This window comes from Oncorhynchus nerka, linkage group LG5 (genome assembly GCF_034236695.1).
Source record: "Oncorhynchus nerka isolate Pitt River linkage group LG5, Oner_Uvic_2.0, whole genome shotgun sequence".
In the NCBI taxonomy this organism is placed as follows: Eukaryota; Metazoa; Chordata; class Actinopteri; order Salmoniformes; family Salmonidae; genus Oncorhynchus; species Oncorhynchus nerka.
In genome coordinates this window covers 2623151-2641702 of record NC_088400.1, presented here as the reverse complement: position 1 = coordinate 2641702, position 18552 = coordinate 2623151, and the positions used below count along the sequence as shown (strand labels likewise).

The 18552-nt window shown below is 48.0% G+C and overlaps 2 protein-coding genes across 3 annotated transcripts in view; one reads left to right on the top strand and one right to left on the bottom strand.

Moving 5' to 3' along the window:
* The first annotated feature begins 1152 nt into the window (after nucleotides 1-1152).
* On the top strand, nucleotides 1153-6793 carry LOC115127072 (cornifin-B-like). Of its 2 annotated transcripts, none has more exons than XM_065018277.1 (4): nucleotides 1153-1939; nucleotides 2070-2613; nucleotides 4533-4655; nucleotides 4809-6793. In XM_065018277.1, exons 3-4 carry the CDS (start codon nucleotides 4560-4562, stop codon nucleotides 5358-5360), a joined length of 648 nt encoding a protein of 215 aa, XP_064874349.1. In that variant the 5' UTR covers nucleotides 1153-1939; nucleotides 2070-2613; nucleotides 4533-4559; the 3' UTR covers nucleotides 5361-6793. The 2 variants fall into 2 exon arrangements, with proteins under 2 accessions (XP_064874349.1, XP_064874350.1); XM_065018278.1 differs by having other exon boundaries at nucleotides 1153-2205; nucleotides 2375-2613.
* A 1891-nt stretch (nucleotides 6794-8684) lies between these two features.
* flt4 (fms related receptor tyrosine kinase 4) overlaps nucleotides 8685-18552 on the bottom strand; it is a gene marked incomplete at its 5' end in the record, with an annotated part of 116916 nt that continues 107048 nt past the window's right edge. Inside the window, 3 exon segments of the mRNA XM_065019015.1 lie at nucleotides 8685-9776; nucleotides 10586-10654; nucleotides 14153-14285. Coding sequence (XP_064875087.1) covers nucleotides 9573-9776; nucleotides 10586-10654; nucleotides 14153-14285 — 406 coding nt within the window.

Sequence of the window (18552 nt, the reverse complement as noted above, 5' to 3'; positions counted from 1 at the left end):
TCTTACGGACAACGCAGAGAGAAACAACATGAATAAAAGTCATATTAAATGGATGACTAACGACGTACTGCTCTAATCTCTCTGTATTACATAAACTCTTCTTCTTCGGTTATATTGTATCTTCCATCCCCTCCTCCCTCACAGATACTAAAACAAGCCAAGATCTTTGACTTCATGGAATAACACATGATGAATATAATTCCTCCTCATCATGTTTCTCCGAGGGGGGGTCTGTACTGGCCTTACATAGAAGAGAAAGAAAGAGACCAAGAAGAGTCATCACACTATTCAGTATTCATCCTCTATTTTGGGACGTTGTGAAATATTAAAGACTGATATAGAAGTTATTCTCCAGCCTTCTAGATGTCTCTCTATAAATTACAACATTCTCTACTTCCTTAAATGTGCATCTGACTTTTCTCCTTTATCAACATATGAAGAGAAATCTGAATGACCTCATTCTCTCGACCCTATTTTAAATATCTATTTAGAAATTCTGAAATGGAGAGAGTTGACTTTTGTCTAGGCCTCTAGCTCACAAACACGCAGCTATATCTATATCCATACTGCATTTTGATCCGGGTTGTATTTTAGGAGCTGCCGTTGCAGCAGATGGTTTTAAACGTATCGTCTGAAATACCAGAAGTCGGAGGTCGCTCTGCATGTGGATAGACACCAGACCCCCCCCTCTCTTCTGTTTCCATCACCCCATAGAGGGGGTCCTTAAATAGGATCCTGTCTGCCTATGTGCCATTAGAGATCAAGACTGAGAGAGAGCGTGTTACTATGTACTGTGACTAGGCAGGTACCCAACAGAAATGATCTGACCACCGTTGTGTCTCTCTCTCTCTCTCTTGCTCTCTCTCTCTCTCTCTCTGTCTCCCTCTCTCTCTCTCTCTCTCTGTCTCTCTCTCTCTCCCCTCTCTCTCTCTCTCTCTCTAACCCCCTCTCTAACCCCCCCCTCTCTAACCCCCCCTCTCTCTCTCTCTCTCTCTCTCTAACCCCCCTCTCTCTCTCTCTCTAACCCCCCTCTCTCTCTCTAACCCCCCTCTCTAACCCCTCCCCTCTCTCTCTCTCTAACCCCCCTGTCTCTCTCTAACCCCCCTCTCTCTCTAACCCCCTCTCTCTCTCTAACCCCCTCTCTCTAACCCCCAGCCCCCTCTCTCTCTCCCCTCCAGTGGTGGGTCTTGATATCCAGGATGAGATAGGTCATCATGAGGTGGGGCACATAGACAACTCCATGAAGGTTCCTCTCAACCATGGATATGGTTGTCGCTTCGAGGGAAAATAAGGAGACACTGCTGACCCCCATTACACAGACCTCTGATCAAGATGGCGCCGACAGAGATGGTCCTTAAAAAACTATGCAGTTGTTCTGTTTTTTTTTTTTTGGTATTATTTCTGACATTGTTAGCCTAGAAAACCTCACGTCTTATTACACACACAGCAGGGAAGAATTATTATAAAAGAGATGTCAACCCCCCCCCCCCTCCCCAAACAGATCCCTCGACGGCCCTGAAAGACCTTCACTGGACTCTATGTAAACTGGAAACCATACATCCTGAGGTGGCATTTATTGTAGCTGGGGATTTTAACAAAGCCAAGAATTTAGGAAGTTTTTAGGTTCTATCAGCATATCAAATGCACAACGATTTTTCTGGATCATTGCTACTCGAACTTCCGCGATGCATCCAAAGCCCTTCGGCAAATCCGACCACGATTCCATTTTGTTGCTCCCAGCCTATAGACAGAAACTAAAACAGGAAACGCCCGTGCTCAGGTCAATACAACACTGGTCTGACCAAGCCGCGTCCTCAGAGGATGCGCAGACCAGCTGGCTGGTGTGTTTACGGACATATTCAACCAATCCCTATCCCAGTCTGTTGTCTCAACATGCTTCAAGATGGCCACCATTGTTCCTGTTCCCAAGAAAGCTCAGGTAACTGAACTAAATGACTATGGCCCCATTGCACTCACTTCTGTCATCATGAGATACTAGTCAAGGACCAGATCACCTCCACCCTACCTGATAGCCTAGACCCACTTCAGTTTGCTTACTGCCCCAACAGGTCCACAGACGATGCAATCGGCATCACACTGCACACTGCCCTATCCCATCTGGACACGTCAGAATGCTGTTCTTTGACTACACAGGGTCTCGACTGGGTCCTGGAATTTCTGACAGGCCGCCCCAAGGTAGTGAAGGTAGGAAACAACATCTCCACCCCGCTGATCCTCAACACTGGGGCCCCACAAGGGTGCGTTCTCAGCCCTCTCCTGTACTCCCTGTTCACCCACGACTGCGTGGCCATGCACCAACCTCAGGAGGCTGAAGAAATTTGGCTTGTCACCTAAGACCCTCAAACTTTTACAGATGCACAATTGACAGCATCCTGTCGGGCTGTATCACCGTCTGGTATGGCAACTGCTCCGCCCCCAACCGTAAGGCTCTCCAGAGGGTAGTGAGGTCTGCACAACGCATCACCGGGAGCAAACTACCTGCCCTCCAGGACACCTACAGGACCCGATGTCACAGGAAGGCCAAAAAGATCATCAAGGACATCAACCACCCGAGCCACTGTCTGTTCACCCCGCTATCATCCAGAAGGCGAGGTCAGTACAGGTGCATCAAAGCTGGGGACCGAGAGACTGAAAAACAGCTTCTATCTCAAGGCCATCAGACTGTTAAACAGCCACCACTAACACAGAGGCTGCTGCCAACACACTGACTCAACTCCAGCCACTTTAATAAGGGAATTGATGGGAAATGATGTAAAATACTTTAATAATTGATTTATGTAACACATGTATCACTAGCCACTTTAAATAACGGCACTTTAATAATGTTTACATACCCTACATATGTATATACTGTATTCTACATCCTCTACTGCATCTATGCCGTTCGGCCATCTCTCATCCATATATTTATATGTACATATTCTTATTCATTCCTTTACACTTGCTAACCATGTGATCAATAACATCTGCCAACCATGTGATCAATAACATCTGCTAACCATGTGATCAATAACATCTGCCAACCATGTGATCAATAACATCTGCCAACCATGTGATCAATAACATCTGCTAACCATGTGATCAATAACATCTGCCAACCATGTGATCAATAACATCTGCCAACCATGTGATCAATAACATCTGCCAACCATGTGATCAATAACATCTGCTAACCATGTGACCATTAACATCTGCCAACCATGTGATCAATAACATCTGCTAACCATGTGATCAATAACATCTGCCAACCATGTGATCAATAACATCTGCTAACCATGTGATAAATAACATCTGCTAACCATGTGATCAATAACATCTGCCAACCATGTGATCAATAACATCTGCTAACCGTGTGACCAATAACATCTGTTAACCACGTGACCAATAACATCTGCTAACCATGTGACCAATAACATCTGCTAACCATGTGACCAATAACATCTGATTTGACAGCTAACAAAACCACTTCAGATAGATTTTCCAGTTTGCACACACAACCGTCACTGAACCCTGAGAAAGCTCCAGTTACCCAGAGAGACACCTGTTATATTTAAATGGCCGCTCCGTGTTCTTTCCCAGAGGTGATTTTAATAAACAGAAGTGAAATAAACAATCAAAATGAACAGTAAACATTACACTCACAGAAGTTCCAAAAGAACAGAGACATTTCAAATGTCATATTATGTCTTTATACGGTGTTGTAATGAGGTGCAAATAGTTAAAGTAAAGGGAAAATAAAAATAAATAAATATGGATTTACAATGGTGTTTGTTCTTCACTATCAGGTCACTAAATGGTGTTTGTTCTTCACTGGTTGCCCTTTTCTTGTGGCATCAGGTCACTACAATGGTGTTTGTTCTTCACTGGTTGCCCTTTTCTTGTGGCATCAGGTCACTACAATGGTGTTTGTTCTTCACTGGTTGCCCTTTTCTTGTGGCAACAGGTCACACATCTTGCTGCTGTGATGTAACACTGTGGTATTTCACCCAGTAGATATGGGAGTTGATCAAAATCGGGTTTGTTTTCAAATTCCTTGTGGGTCTGTGTGATCTGAGGGAAATATGTGTCTCTAATATGGTCATACATTGGACAGGAGGTTACGAAGTGCAGCTCAGTTTCCACCTCATTTTGTGGGCAGTGAGCACATAGCCTGTCTTCTCCTGAGAGCCATGTCTGCCTACGGCGGCCTTTCTCAATAGCAAGGCTATGCTCACTGAGTCTGTACATAGTCAAAGCTTTCCTTAATTTTGGGTCAGTCACAGTGGTCAGGTATTCTGCCGCTGTGTACTCTCTGTTTAGAGAGTGTGTGTGTGTGTGTGTGTGTGTGTGTGTGTGTGTGTGTGTGTGTGTGTGTGTGTGTGTGTGTGTGTGTGTGTGTGTGTGTGTGTGTGTGTGTGTGTGTGTGTGTGTGTGTGTGTGTGTGTGTGTGTGTGTGTGTGTGTGTGTGTGTGTGTGTGTGTGTACGTAGCCTATAATAACATGTCTTCTCTCTCTCTGTCCCGCCCCTACAGGAGTACGTAGCCTATAGCCACACAGGAATGATTATCCCAGCTATCTGGTATCGCTATGACCTCAGTCCAATCACAGTCAAGTACACAGAGAAGAGACAACCCTTCTACTGGTTCATAACTATGGTAAGTTACCTTAACCCCAACCCCTAACCCTTAACCCCAACGCCTAACCCTTAACCCTAACCCTTAACCTTAACCCTTAACCGCTAACCCTAGCTTCATGTCCACGTCCCGGTTAAACCCTAACCCCTGACCTCTCCCCCCTCTCCCCTCCAGATCTGTGCCATCACAGGGGACGTTCACGGTAGCAGGCATCATAGACTCCTGTATATTCACAGCCTCCGAGGCCTGGAAGGAGATCCAGATAGGAAAGATGTCCTGAGGACGTATCACTACGCTGTCCCGAGGATGTATCACTACGCTGTCCCGAGGACGTGTCACTACGCTGTCCCGAGGACGTGTCACTACGCTGTCCCGAGGACGTGTCACTACGCTGTCCCGAGGACGTGTCACTACGCTGTCCCGAGGACGTGTCACTACGCTGTCCCGAGGACGTGTCACTACGCTGTCCCGAGGACGTGTCACTACGCTGTCCCGAGGACGTGTCACTACGCTGTCCCGAGGACGTGTCACTACGCTGTCCCGAGGACGTGTCACTACGCTGTCCCGAGGACGTATCACTACGCTGTCCCGAGGACGTATCACTACGCTGTCCCGAGGACGTGTCACTACGCTGTCCCGAGGACGTGTCACTACGCTGTCCTGAGGACGTATCACTACGCTGTGACGAGGACATATCACTACGCTGTCCTGAGGACGTGTTTCTAGCATCCAGAAGGGTGCATCTCAATAGTCTACAGGCCTCCTCTCCTTCACCTGCTAGAATAAGAATAATATATACCTTTTAGCTGACAGTCTTTTCCAAAGCATTCATGGTACACATTTTTTATTTATGGGAGGCCCCAACGGGAATCGAACCCACCATCCTGGTATTAGAAGTGCCATGCTCTACCCACTGAGGCATACATTCCTTCATCTGTCAGAGCAGATTAAGGCAAGGAGACAAGGAGACAAGACTTTATACAATTGAGATAGAGACTGGCATTATATTTCCCCGTACGACAACGGGATGGTCGACTGTAGGAACATTAAAGTTGTGCCTTTAGGTTTGTGACCTAAATGTCGTGTCTCACAAATGTACATCAAGTGTCTTTTCAGCGTTCTGTAAATGTGATTTTCTTATTGTCATTTCTTAATGCTGAATCTGTCACGGTATTGGCTGAATTATAGACCAGCAACAACGTTGCCAATCAGCGGTCAGTGTTTTCTGCCCCGCCTCCACTCCTTTTTCCTAGAATGTTTCCCACAATGCATTGTGACTGACCGTACTGTCTGTTCAGTGTCTCATCCTTCTGTTCTGACATTGTTTTTTCATTCACACATTTTGTTTTTGTTTCTGGAACATTTTTAAAGGATTCGTATGTCTTATTTTTTTGCCAAAAAAGAATAGTCACTTCTTAGTTTCGTATTATATTTGACACTGTCTGTATGTAAATGTGTTGTGTTCTTTTGATTTGAAATGGATAACAATTCGGTATTATCCGTTTGGCCTTGTTTCTGTGGGAAGGGAACTGTTTTTAGTTAGGGTGACATTTGGGATATAGCCCCTTCTATTGCCAATGTAGTGCATGACTTTTTAGACCAGGGCCCATAAAGCTATCATCAAAGTAGTGCACTACACAGGGAATAGGGTGCCATTTGGGATTCGGATGACATTTGGGATATAGCCCCTTCTATCGCCAATGTAGTGCATGACTTTTTAGACCAGGGCCCATAAAGCTATCATCAAAGTAGTGCACTACACAGGGAATAGGGTGCCATTTGGGATTCCCATTCAAGATGTTCTTTATCAATGGTCTCATCGCTACCATGCCAACTAAGATGAAGGCCATTGAAGTCTTTGTTAAAACTGGTATTTCTGGACTAGGTCAGACATGTTCCTGTTATGAAAGAATCCGATGACATCACTGAAACAACCCGTTGTACTTACCAGTACAGTTACCGTAGCAACCGCGGTGTTCTAGGTCCTACTTCCTCATGACAACAGACAAGCACTGACCTCAGACTACTCAGGCGCCTTCCTTTTAGAGACGGATCTAGTTACTCACTGTCCTTACCCAATCGGCCTGGAATATTCCAAGCCAATGAAAACGTGTTGCATAAAACTGACACTATTATTTATAAAAAAAATTTTATACAGACGTATTTGTTTGGGTTGATACTTTAGTGACAACAGTCCACACACAGAACTGGAGCCCATTGTAGTTCTATAGGTCCACTCTGCCGACATGTGGTAATGTTGACTTCAGCTCCCTGATTCAGGCCACATGTAGCTAGCTGTGTCTGGGTTCAGCTCCCTGATTCAGGCCACATGTAGCTAGCTGTGTCTGGGTTCAGCTCCCTGATTCAGGCCACATGTAGCTAGCTGTGTCTGGGTTCAGCTCCCTGAGCCACATGTAGCCTGTGTCTGAGCTCCCTGATTCAGGCCACATGTAGCTAGCTGTGTCTGGGTTCAGCTCCCTGATTCAGGCCACAGCTAGCTGTGTCTGGGTTCAGCTCCCTGATTCAGGCCACATGTAGCTAGCTGTGTCTGGGTTCAGCTCCCTGATTCAGGCCACATGTAGCTAGCTGTGTCTGGGTTCAGCTCCCTGATTCAGGCCACATGTAGCTAGCTGTGTCTGGGTTCAGCTCCCTGATTCAGTCCACATGTAGCTAGCTGTGTCTGGGTTCAGCTCCCTGATTCAGGCCACATGTAGCTAGCTGTGTCTGGGTTCAGCTCCCTGATTCAGGCCACATGTAGCTAGCTGTGTCTGGGTTCAGCTCCCTGATTCAGTCCACATGTAGCTAGCTGTGTCTGGGTTCAGCTCCCTGATTCAGGCCACATGTAGCTAGCTGTGTCTGGGTTCAGCTCCCTGATTCAGGCCACATGTAGCTAGCTGTGTCTGGGTTCAGCTCCCTGATTCAGTCCACTATGTAGCTAGTTGTGTCTGTGTCTGTTCAGCTCCTGATTCAGGCCACATGTGTCTGGGTTCAGCTAGCTGTGTCTGGGTTCAGCAGAACCTGTGTCTGATTCAGGCAGTCCACATGTAGCTAGCTGTGTCTGGGTTCAGCTCCCTGATTCAGGCCACATGTAGCTAGCTGTGTCTGGGTTCAGCTCCCTGATTCAGGCCACATGTAGCTCTGGTCTTCAGTCATACATCCAGTCCATTCTCTGAACACTCCTCACTCTACAGTGACCTAATCATGAGATGTACTAACAGATCAGACTCACATACTGTAATTTGGACACTTCCCATATCGCAATCATAATTATTATAAACAAAATAACATGAGACATGACTAAAGAAGATATATTGCCTTTTTTATTTTCATATTTTTGTACAAATAAACAAAAGAAGCTTACTCTGTATAAAGATACAAATCTGAACTGTGGTTGATATAAAATACTTTGATTTTGACATACTACTGCCACCCAGTGGTTGGATAGAGAACTGCAGGCACAGACGGCTCAGTCCAATATGGGCCACTAGGCCATGAAGAGGGGAAGGATTGACACGCAGGGATTTGAGTATACTACAACATACTCCCAACCCTTGTGGCTAGCAAGATTGGAATCCAAAATTAATATTGCTACTTTCTTGAAAAATAGTGAAGCAGCAATATTCAGTTAGGATTCCAAACTGTTAGAACCCACTGTAGTCAATCACAGGTTGGAGGGGGAGGGGCTAGCCCACTGAGATAATGATGACATCACAGGTTGGATGGGGAGGTGCTAGCCCACTGAGATAATGATGACATCATAGGTTGGAGGGGGAGGGGCTAGCCCACTGAGATGATGATAATGATGACATTGGAGGGGGAGGGGCTAGCCCACTGAGATAATGATAATGATGACATCACAGGTTGGAGGGGGAGGGGCTAGCCCACTGAGATGATGATAATGATGACATTGGAGGGGGAGGGGCTAGTCCACTGAGATGATGATAATGATGACATTGGAGGGGGAGGGGAGGGGCTAGCCCACTGAGATGATGATAATGATGACATTGAGATAATGAGATAATGATGATGACATCACAGGTTGGAGGGGAGGGGCTAGCCCACTGAGATGATGATAATGATGACATTGGAGGGGAGGGGCTAGTCCACTGAGATGATGATAATGATGACATTGGAGGGGGAGGGGCTAGCCCACTGAGATAATGATAATGATGACATTGGAGGGGGAGGGGCTAGCCCACTGAGATGATGATAATGATGACATTGGAGGGGGAGGGGCTAGCCCACTGAGATGATGATAATGATGACATTGGAGGGGGAGGGGCTAGCCCACTGAGATGATGATAATGATGACATCACAGGTTGGAGGGGAGGGGCTAGCCCACTGAGATGATAACATTACAGGTTGGAGGGGGAGGGGCTAGCCCACTGAGATAATGATAATGATGACATCACAGGTTGGAGGGGGAGGTGCTAGCCCACTGAGATGATGATAATGATGACATCACAGGTTGGAGGGGGAGGTGCTAGCCCACTGAGATGATGATAATGATGACATCACAGGTTGGAGGGGGAGGGGCTAGCCCACTGAGATGATGATAATGATGACATCACAGGTTGGAGGGGGAGGTGCTAGCCCACTGAGATGATGATAATGATGACATCACAGGTTGGAGGGGAGGGGCTAGCCCACTGAGATGATGATAATGATGACATCACAGGTTGGAGGGGGAGGTGCTAGCCCACTGAGATGATGATAATGATGACATCACAGGTTGGAGGGGGAGGGGCTAGCCCACTGAGATGATGATAATGATGACATCACAGGTTGGAGGGGGAGGGGCTAGCCCACTGAGATGATGATAATGATGACATCACAGGTTGGAGGGGGAGGGGCTAGCCCACTGAGATGATGATAATGATGACATCACAGGTTGGAGGGGGAGGGGCTAGCCCACTGAGATGATGATAATGATGACATCACAGGTTGGAGGATGTAAGGCAGCTTATATCATCAGGGGAGGAGAAGAAGTCCAGGACCCTGCCCTCCTCTGATAGCTGACCATACTCGTTGTTGTAAAAGGTCTGGCCAGAGAGCTGGGAGAGGAAGGCTGGTCGGTGTCTGGAACTAACGGAGCTACCGCTGGACTCTACCACCACCAGGCGCTCTGTACTACTGGGGGAGGAGAGAGGAGGAGGTGGGGAGGAGGGGAGGTGGGGGAGGAGGGGAGGGGAGAGGAGGAGGTGGGAGAGGAGGGGAGAGGGGAGGTGGGAGAGGAGGGGAGAGGATGGGGAGAGGATGGGGAGGTGGGAGAGGAGGGGGAGGTGGGAGAGGAGGGAAGGGGGAGGTGGGAGAGGAGGGAAGGGGGAGGTGGGAGAGGAGGGGGAGGTGGGAGAGGAGGGGAGAGGGGAGGAGAGGAGGGGGAGGTGGGAGAGGAGGAGAGGAGGGGAGCTGTTAGGATGATATGCTGTTGTTATTTTCTGACAATTTTTTTTTCTTCAAAAAACAGACAGGACCCACACAGACAGGACCCACACAGACAGGACCCACACAGACAGGACCCACACAGACAGGACCCACACAGACAGGACCCACACAGACAGGACCCACACAGACAGGACCCACACACAGACAGGACCCACACAGACAGGACCCACACACAGACAGGACCCACACAGACAGGACCCACACAGACAGGACCCACACACAGACAGGACCCACACAGACAGGACCCACACAGACAGGACCCACACAGACAGGACCCACACACAGACAGGACCCACACAGACAGGACCCACACAGACAGGACCCACACAGACAGGACCCACACAGACAGGACCCACACAGACAGGACCCACACAGACAGGACCCACACACAGACAGGACCCACACAGACAGGACCCACACAGACAGGACCCACACAGACAGGACCCACACAGACAGGACCCACACAGACAGACATGCGCCTTGTCATTTTAAGGGCATGATATTATTGGTGTGTCAAACACAGACAGGAAACTCCTCCAGACGCCAGAACCATCCCACTGTCTGTCTGGTTGTCCTGAGGAGAGAACACAGCAGTCCATCAGACAGGACCCACACAAGGGCTTAGACAGGAAACTGAGACCAGTTTAACAGACAGGAAACTGACAGACCAGTTTAACATGTTACACAGACAGGACCCTGTTGAGGCACAGACAGGACCCAGGAAACTGGAGACCAGAACAGGACCTGTTGACAGGAAACACACAGACAGGACCCACACAGACAGGAAACCCAGTTTAACAGACAGGAAACCCACAACAGACAGGCTGAAACTAGAGACCACAACAGACAGGAAACTGACAGACCACACAGACAGGAAACTGGACCAGTTTAACAGACAGGAAACTGAGGACCAGTTTAACATGACAGGAGACCAGTTTAACATGTTGACCAGTTTAACCTGTTGACCTGTTGGAGGCTGGAAACTGAGACCAGTTTAACATGTTGACAGGAGGAAACTGGAGACCAGTTTAACATGTTGACAAACTGGAGACAGTTTAACATGTTGACAGGAAACTGGAGACCAGTTTAACATGTTGACCTGTTGAGGAAACAGAACATGTTGACCCACACAGACCAGTTTAACATATTGAGGAGGACCCAGTTTAACATGTTGACCTGTTGAGGAAACAGACCAGTTTAACATGACAGGAAACCAGACCAGTTTAACAGACAGGACTTAACATGTTGACAGGAGGAAACTGGAGACCAGTTTAACATGTTGACCTGTTGAGGAAACTGGAGACCAGTTTAACATGTTGACCTGTTGAGGAACTGGAGACCAGTTTAACATGTTGACCTGTTGAGGAAACTGGAGACCAGTTTAACATGTTGACCTGTTGAGGAAACTGGAGACCAGTTTAACATCCCTGTTGAGGAAACTGGAGACCAGTTTAACATGTTGACCTGTTGAGGAAACTGGAGACCAGTTTAACATCAGACCTGTTGAGGAAACTGAGACCAGTTTAACATGTTGACCTGTTGAGGAAACTGGAGACCAGTTTAACATGTTGACCTGTTGAGGAAACTGGAGACCAGTTTAACATGTTGACCTGTTGAGGAAACTGGAGACCAGTTTAACATGTTGACCTGTTGAAACATGTTGACCTGAACTGGAGACCAGTTTAACATGTTGACCTGTTGAGGAAACCAGAGACCAGTTTAACATGTTGACCTGTTGAGGAAACTGGAGACCAGTTTAACATGTTGACCTGTTGAGGAAACTGGAGACCAGTTTAACATGTTGACCTGTTGAGGAAACTGGAGACCAGTTTAACATGTTGACCTGTTGAGGAAACTGGAGACCAGTTTAACATGTTGACCTGTTGAGGAAACTGGAGACCAGTTTAACATGTTGACCTGTTGAGGAAACTGGAGACCAGTTTAACATGTTGACCTGTTGAGGAAACTGGAGACCAGTTTAACATATTGACCTGTTTAGGCTGGAAACTAGAGACCAGTTTAACATGTTGACCTGTTGAGGAAACTGGAGACCAGTTTAACATGTTGACCTGTTGAGGAAACTGGAGACCAGTTTAACCTGTTGACCTGTTGAGGAAACTGGAGACCAGTTTAACATGTTGACCTGTTGAGGAAACTGGAGACCAGTTTAACATGTTGACCTGTTGAGGAAACTGGAGACCAGTTTAACATATTGACCTGTTTAGACAACTGGAGACCAGTTTAACATGTTGACCTGTTGAGGCAACTGGAGACCAGTTTAACATGTTGTCCTGTTGAGGAAACTGGAGACCAGTTTAACATGTTGACCTGTTGAGGAAACTGGAGACCAGTTTAACATGTTGACCTGTTGAGGAAACTGGAGACCAGTTTAACATGTTGACCTGTTGAGGAAACTGGAGACCAGTTTAACATGTTGACCTGTTGAGGAAACTGGAGACCAGTTTAACATATTGACCTGTTTAGGCTGGAAACTAGAGACCAGTTTAACATGTTGACCTGTTGAGGAAACTGGAGACCAGTTTAACATGTTGACCTGTTGAGGAAACTGGAGACCAGTTTAACATGTTGACCTGTTGAGGAAACTGGAGACCAGTTTAACATGTTGACCTGTTGAGGCTGGAAACTGGAGACCAGTTTAACATGTTGACCTGTTGAGGCAACTGGAGACCAGTTTAACATGTTGACCTGTTGAGGAAACTGGAGACCAGTTTAACATGTTGACCTGTTGAGGAAACTGGAGACCAGTTTAACATGTTGACCTGTTGAGGAAACTGGAGACCAGTTTAACATGTTGACCTGTTGAGGAAACTGGAGACCAGTTTAACCTGTTGACCTGTTGAGGCAACTGGAGACCAGTTTAACCTGTTGACCTGTTGAGGAAACTGGAGACCAGTTTAACATATTGACCTGTTGAGGAAACTGGAGACCAGTTTAACATATTGACCTGTTGAGGAAACTGGAGACCAGTTTAACATGTTGACCTGTTGAGGAAACTGGAGACCAGTTTAACATGTTGACCTGTTGAGGAAACTGGAGACCAGTTTAACATGTTGACCTGTTGAGGAAACTGGAGACCAGTTTAACATGTTGACCTGTTGAGGAAACTGGAGACCAGTTTAACATGTTGACCTGTTGAGGCTGGACCAGTGGAGACCAGTTTAACATGTTGACCTGTTGAGGAAACTGGAGACCAGTTTAACATGTTGACCTGTTGAGGAAACTGGAGACCAGTTTAACATGTTGACCTGTTGAGGAAACTGGAGACCAGTTTAACATGTTGACCTGTTGAGGAAACTGGAGACCAGTTTAACATGTTGACCTGTTGAGGAAACTGGAGACCAGTTTAACATGTTGACCTGTTGAGGAAACTGGAGACCAGTTTAACATGTTGACCTGTTGAGGAAACTGGAGACCAGTTTAACATATTGACCTGTTTAGACAACTGGAGACCAGCTTGGATTGCTAAGCAACAGACAGGTATTAGAAAGGACAGCCTCAGGAGAGATTTGACTAAATGTCACCAACTGTTTGACATTTGAATAGAGCAATGATAGAGAGAGATGAAGAGATGCAATGATAGAGAGATGAAGAGATACAATGATAGAGGGATCAAGGGATGGAGAGATATGCAATGATAGAGGGATGGAGAGATAGAGGGATGGAGAGAGATACAATGATAGAGGGATGGAGAGATAGAGGGATGGAGAGAGATACAATGATAGAGGGATGGAGAGATAGAGGGATGGAGAGAGATACAATGATAGAGGGATGGAGAGATAGAGGGATGGAGAGATAGAGGGATGGAGAGAGATACAATGATAGAGGGATGGAGAGATAGAGGGATGGAGAGAGATACAATGATAGAGGGATGGAGAGATAGAGGGATGGAGAGAGATACAATGATAGAGGGATGGAGAGATAGAGGGCTGGAGAGAGATACAATGATAGAGGGATGGAGAGATAGAGGGATGGAGAGAGATACAATGATAGAGGGATGGAGAGATAGAGGGATGAAGGGATGGAGAGAGTGTGCAGGAGAGACAGAGCTTACTCCGTTGTTGTGGGTTTTATACCAGGCCGTTTCCATTGGTAGCTCCTCAAACGTCTTGACTCTGGGTTGGCATGACGACAGCTTCGACGGCCCCACGAACACACAGCCCGCGAAGGGCACACAGTTATAATACCTGCCAAACACACACACACACACATTACCCCTATGTTATGTATACCTGTTGAGTGAGGACCCTAGGAAGAGTAGCTGTTGAGTGAGGACCTCAGAGGACCCCAGAAGACCCCAGAGGACCCCAGGAAGAGTAGCTGTTGAGTGAGGACCCCAGAGGACCCCAGAGGACCCCAGGAAGAGTAGCTGTTGAGTGAGGACCTCAGAGGACCCCAGAGGACCCCAGGAAGAGTAGCTGTTGAGTGAGGACCCCAGAGGACCCCAGAGGACCCCAGGAAGAGTAGCTGTTGAGTGAGGACCTCAGAGGACCCCAGAGGACCCCAGGAAGAGTAGCTGTTGAGTGAGGACCCCAGAGGACCCCAGAGGACCCCAGGAAGAGTAGCTGTTGAGTGAGGACCTCAGAGGACCCCAGAGGACCCCAGGAAGAGTAGCTGTTGAGTGAGGACCTCAGAGGACCCCAGAGGACCCCAGGAAGAGTAGCTGTTGAGTGAGGACCCCAGAGGACCCCAGGAAGAGTATCTGTTGAGTGAGGACCCCAGAGGACCCCAGAGGACCCCAGGAAGAGTAGCTGTTGAGTGAGGACCTCAAAGGACCCCAGGAAGAGTAGCTGTTGAGTGAGGACCCCAGAGGACCCCAGGAAGAGTAGCTGTTGAGTGAGGACCCCAGGAAGAGTAGCTGTTGAGTGAGGACCCCAGAGGACTCCAGGAAGAGTAGCTGTTGAGTGAGGACCCCAGAGGACTCCAGGAAGAGTAGCTGTTGAGTGAGGACCTCAGAGGACCCCAGAGGACCCCAGGAAGAGTAGCAGTTGAGTGAGGACCCCAGAGGACCCCAGAGGACCCCAGGAAGAGTAGCTGTTGAGTGAGGACCCCAGAGGACCCCAGGAAGAGTAGCTGTTGAGTGAGGACCCCAGAGGACCCCAGGAAGAGTAGCTGTTGAGTGAGGACCCCAGAGGACCCCAGGAAGAGTAGCTGTTGAGTGAGGACCCCAGAGGGCCCAGAGGACCCCAGGAAGAGTAGCTGTTGAGTGAGGACCCCAGAGGACCCCAGGGAGAGTAGCTGTTGAGTGAGGACCCCAGAGGACCCCAGAGGACCCCAGGAAGAGTAGCTGTTGAGTGAGGACCCCAGAGGACCCCAGGAAGAGTAGCTGTTGAGTGAGGACCCCAGAGGACCCCAGGAAGAGTAGCTGTTGAGTGAGGACCCCAGAGGACCCCAGGAAGAGTAGCTGTTGAGTGAGGACCCCAGAGGGCCCAGAGGACCCCAGGAAGAGTAGCTGTTGAGTGAGGACCCCAGAGGACCCCAGGAAGAGTAGCTGTTGAGTGAGGACCCCAGAGGACCCCAGAGGACCCCAGGAAGAGTAGCTGTTGAGTGAGGACCCCAGAGGACCCCAGGAAGAGTAGCTGTTGAGTGAGGACCCCAGAGGACCCCAGGAAGAGTAGCTGTTGAGTGAGGACCCCAGAGGACCCCAGGAAGAGTAGCAGTTGAGTGAGGACCCCAGAGGACCCCAGAGGACCCCAGGGAGAGTAGCTGTTGAGTGAGGACCCCAGAGGACCCCAGGAAGAGTAGCTGTTGAGTGAGGACCCCAGAGGACCCCAGAGGACCCAAGGAAGAGTAGCTGTTGAGTGAGGACCCCAGAGGACCCCAGGAAGAGTAGCTGTTGAGTGAGGACCCCAGAGGGCCCAGAGGACCCCAGGAAGAGTAGCTGTTGAGTGAGGACCCCAGAGGACCCCAGAGGACCCCAGGGAGAGTAGCTGTTGAGTGAGGACCTCAGAGGACCCCAGGAAGAGTAGCTGTTGAGTGAGGACCCCAGAGGACCCCAGGGAGAGTAGCTGTTGAGTGAGGACCTCAGAGGACCCCAGGAAGAGTAGCTGTTGAGTGAGGACCCCAGAGGACCCCAGGAAGAGTAGCTGTTGAGTGAGGACCTCAGAGGACCCCAGAGGACCCCAGGAAGAGTAGCTGTTGAGTGAGGACCCCAGAGGACCCCAGAGGACCCAAGGAAGAGTAGCTGTTGAGTGAGGACCCCAGAGGACCCCAGGAAGAGTAGCTGTTGAGTGAGGACCCCAGAGGGCCCAGAGGACCCCAGGAAGAGTAGCTGTTGAGTGAGGACCCCAGAGGACCCCAGAGGACCCCAGGAAGAGTAGCTGTTGAGTGAGGACCTCAGAGGACCCCAGGAAGAGTAGCTGTTGAGTGAGGACCCCAGAGGACCCCAGGGAGAGTAGCTGTTGAGTGAGGACCTCAGAGGACCCCATGAAGAGTAGCTGTTGAGTGAGGACCCCAGAGGACCCCAGGAAGAGTAGCTGTTGAGTGAGGACCTCAGAGGACCCCAGAGGACCCCAGGAAGAGTAGCTGTTGAGTGAGGACCCCAGAGGACCCCAGGAAGAGGGTAGTAGTTGTCGTCGTGGTAGTAGTTATAGTAGTTGTCGTCGTGGTAGTAGTTGTAGTAGTTGTCGTCGTGGTAGTAGTTGTAGTAGTTGTCGCCGTGGTAGTAGTTGTAGTAGTTGTTGTCGTGGTAGTAGTTGTAATAGTTGTCGTCGTGGTAGTAGTTGTAGTAGTTGTCGTCGTGGTAGTAGTTGTCGTCGTGGTAGTAGTTGTAGTAGTTGTCATCGTGGTAGTATATGTCATGGTAGTAGTTGTAGTAGTTGTCGTCGTGGTAGTAGTTGTAGTAGTTGTCGTCGTGGTAGTAGTTGTAGTAGTTGTCGTCGTGGTAGTGGTTGTAGTAGTCGTCGTGGTAGTAGTTGTAGTAGTTGTCGTCGTGGTAGTAGTTGTAGTAGTCGTCGTGGTAGTAGTTGTAGTAGTTGTCGTCGTGGTATTAGTTGTAGTAGTTGTCGTCGTGGTAGTAGTTGTAGTAGTTGTCGTCGTGGTATTAGTTGTAGTAGTTGTAGTAGTTGTCGTAGTCGTCGTGGTATTAGTTGTAGTAGTTGTAGTAGTCGTCGTGGTAGTAGTTGTAGTAGTTGTCGTCGTGGTAGTAGTTGTAGTAGTTGTCGTCGTGGTAGTAGTTGTAGTAGTTGTCGTCGTGGTATTAGTTGTAGTAGTTTACATTACATTTACATTTACATTTAAGTCATTTAGCAGACGCTCTTATTAGTAGTTGTAGTAGTTGTCGTCGTGGTAGTAGTTGTAGTAGTCGTCGTGGTAGTAGTTGTAGTAGTTGTCGTCGTGGTAGTAGTTGTAGTAGTTGTCGTCGTGGTAGTAGTTGTAGTAGTCGTCGTGGTAGTAGTTGTAGTAGTTGTATTAGTTGTCGTCGTGGTAGTAGTTGTAGGAGTTGTCGTCGTGGTAGTAGTTGTAGTAGTTGTATTAGTTGTCGTCATGGTAGTAGTTGTAGTAGTTGTCGTCGTGGTAGTAGTTGTAGTAGTTGTATTAGTTGTCGTCGTGGTAGTAGTTGTAGTAGTTGTCGTCGTGGTAGTAGTTGTAGTAGTTGTCGTCGTGGTAGTAGTTGTAGTTGTTGTTGTCGTGGTAGTAGTTGTAGTAGTTGTCATCATGGTAGTAGTTGTAGTAGTCGTTGTGGTAGTAGTTGTAGTAGTTGTCGTCGTGGTAGTAGTTGTAGTTGTTGTCGTCGTGGTAGTGGTTGTAGTAGTTGTCGTCGTGGTAGTGGTTGTAGTAGTTGTCGTCGTGGTAGTAGTTGTAGTAGTTGTCGTCGTGGTAGTGGTTGTAGTAGTTGTCGTCGTGGTAGTGGTTGTAGTAGTTGTCGTCGTGGTAGTAGTTGTAGTAGTTGTAGTAGTTGTCGTCGTGGTAGTGGTTGTAGTAGTTGTCGTCGTGGTAGTAGTTGTAGTAGTCGTCATCGTGGTAGTAGTTGTAGTAGTTGTCGTCGTGGTAGTAGTTGTAGTAGTTGTCGTCGTGGTAGTAGTTGTAGTAGTTGTTGTCATGGTAGTAGTTGTAATAGTTGTCGTCGTAGTTGTAGTAGTTGTTGTCATGGTAGTAGTTGTAATAGTTGTCGTCGTGGTAGTGGTTGTAGTAGTTGTCATCGTGGTAGGAGTTGTAGTAGTTGTCGTGGTGGTAGTTGTAGTAGTTGTAGTAGTTGTCGTCGTGGTAGTAGTTGTAGTAGTTGTCGTGGTAGTAGTTGTAGTAGTTGTCATCGTGGTAGTAGTTGTAGTAGTTGTCGTCGTGGTAGTAGTTGTAGTAGTTGTCGTCGTGGTAGTAGTTGTAGTAGTTGTAGTAGTTGTCGTCGTGGTAGTAGTTGTAGTAGTTGTAGTAGTTGTCGTCGTGGTAGTAGTTGTAGTAGTTGTCGTCGTGGTAGTAGTTGTAGTAGTTGTCGTCGTGGTAGTAGTTGTAGTAGTT

Excerpts from the sequence above, each read along its gene's own strand:
- LOC115127072 (XM_065018277.1), top strand. The coding sequence starts at position 4,560 with ATGATTATCCCAGCTATCTGGTATCGCTATGACCTCAGTCCAATCACA. Across the intron at positions 4,656-4,808 it reads TCTACTGGTTCATAACTATG|ATCTGTGCCATCACAGGGGA; the intron begins GTAAGTTACCTT and ends TCTCCCCTCCAG.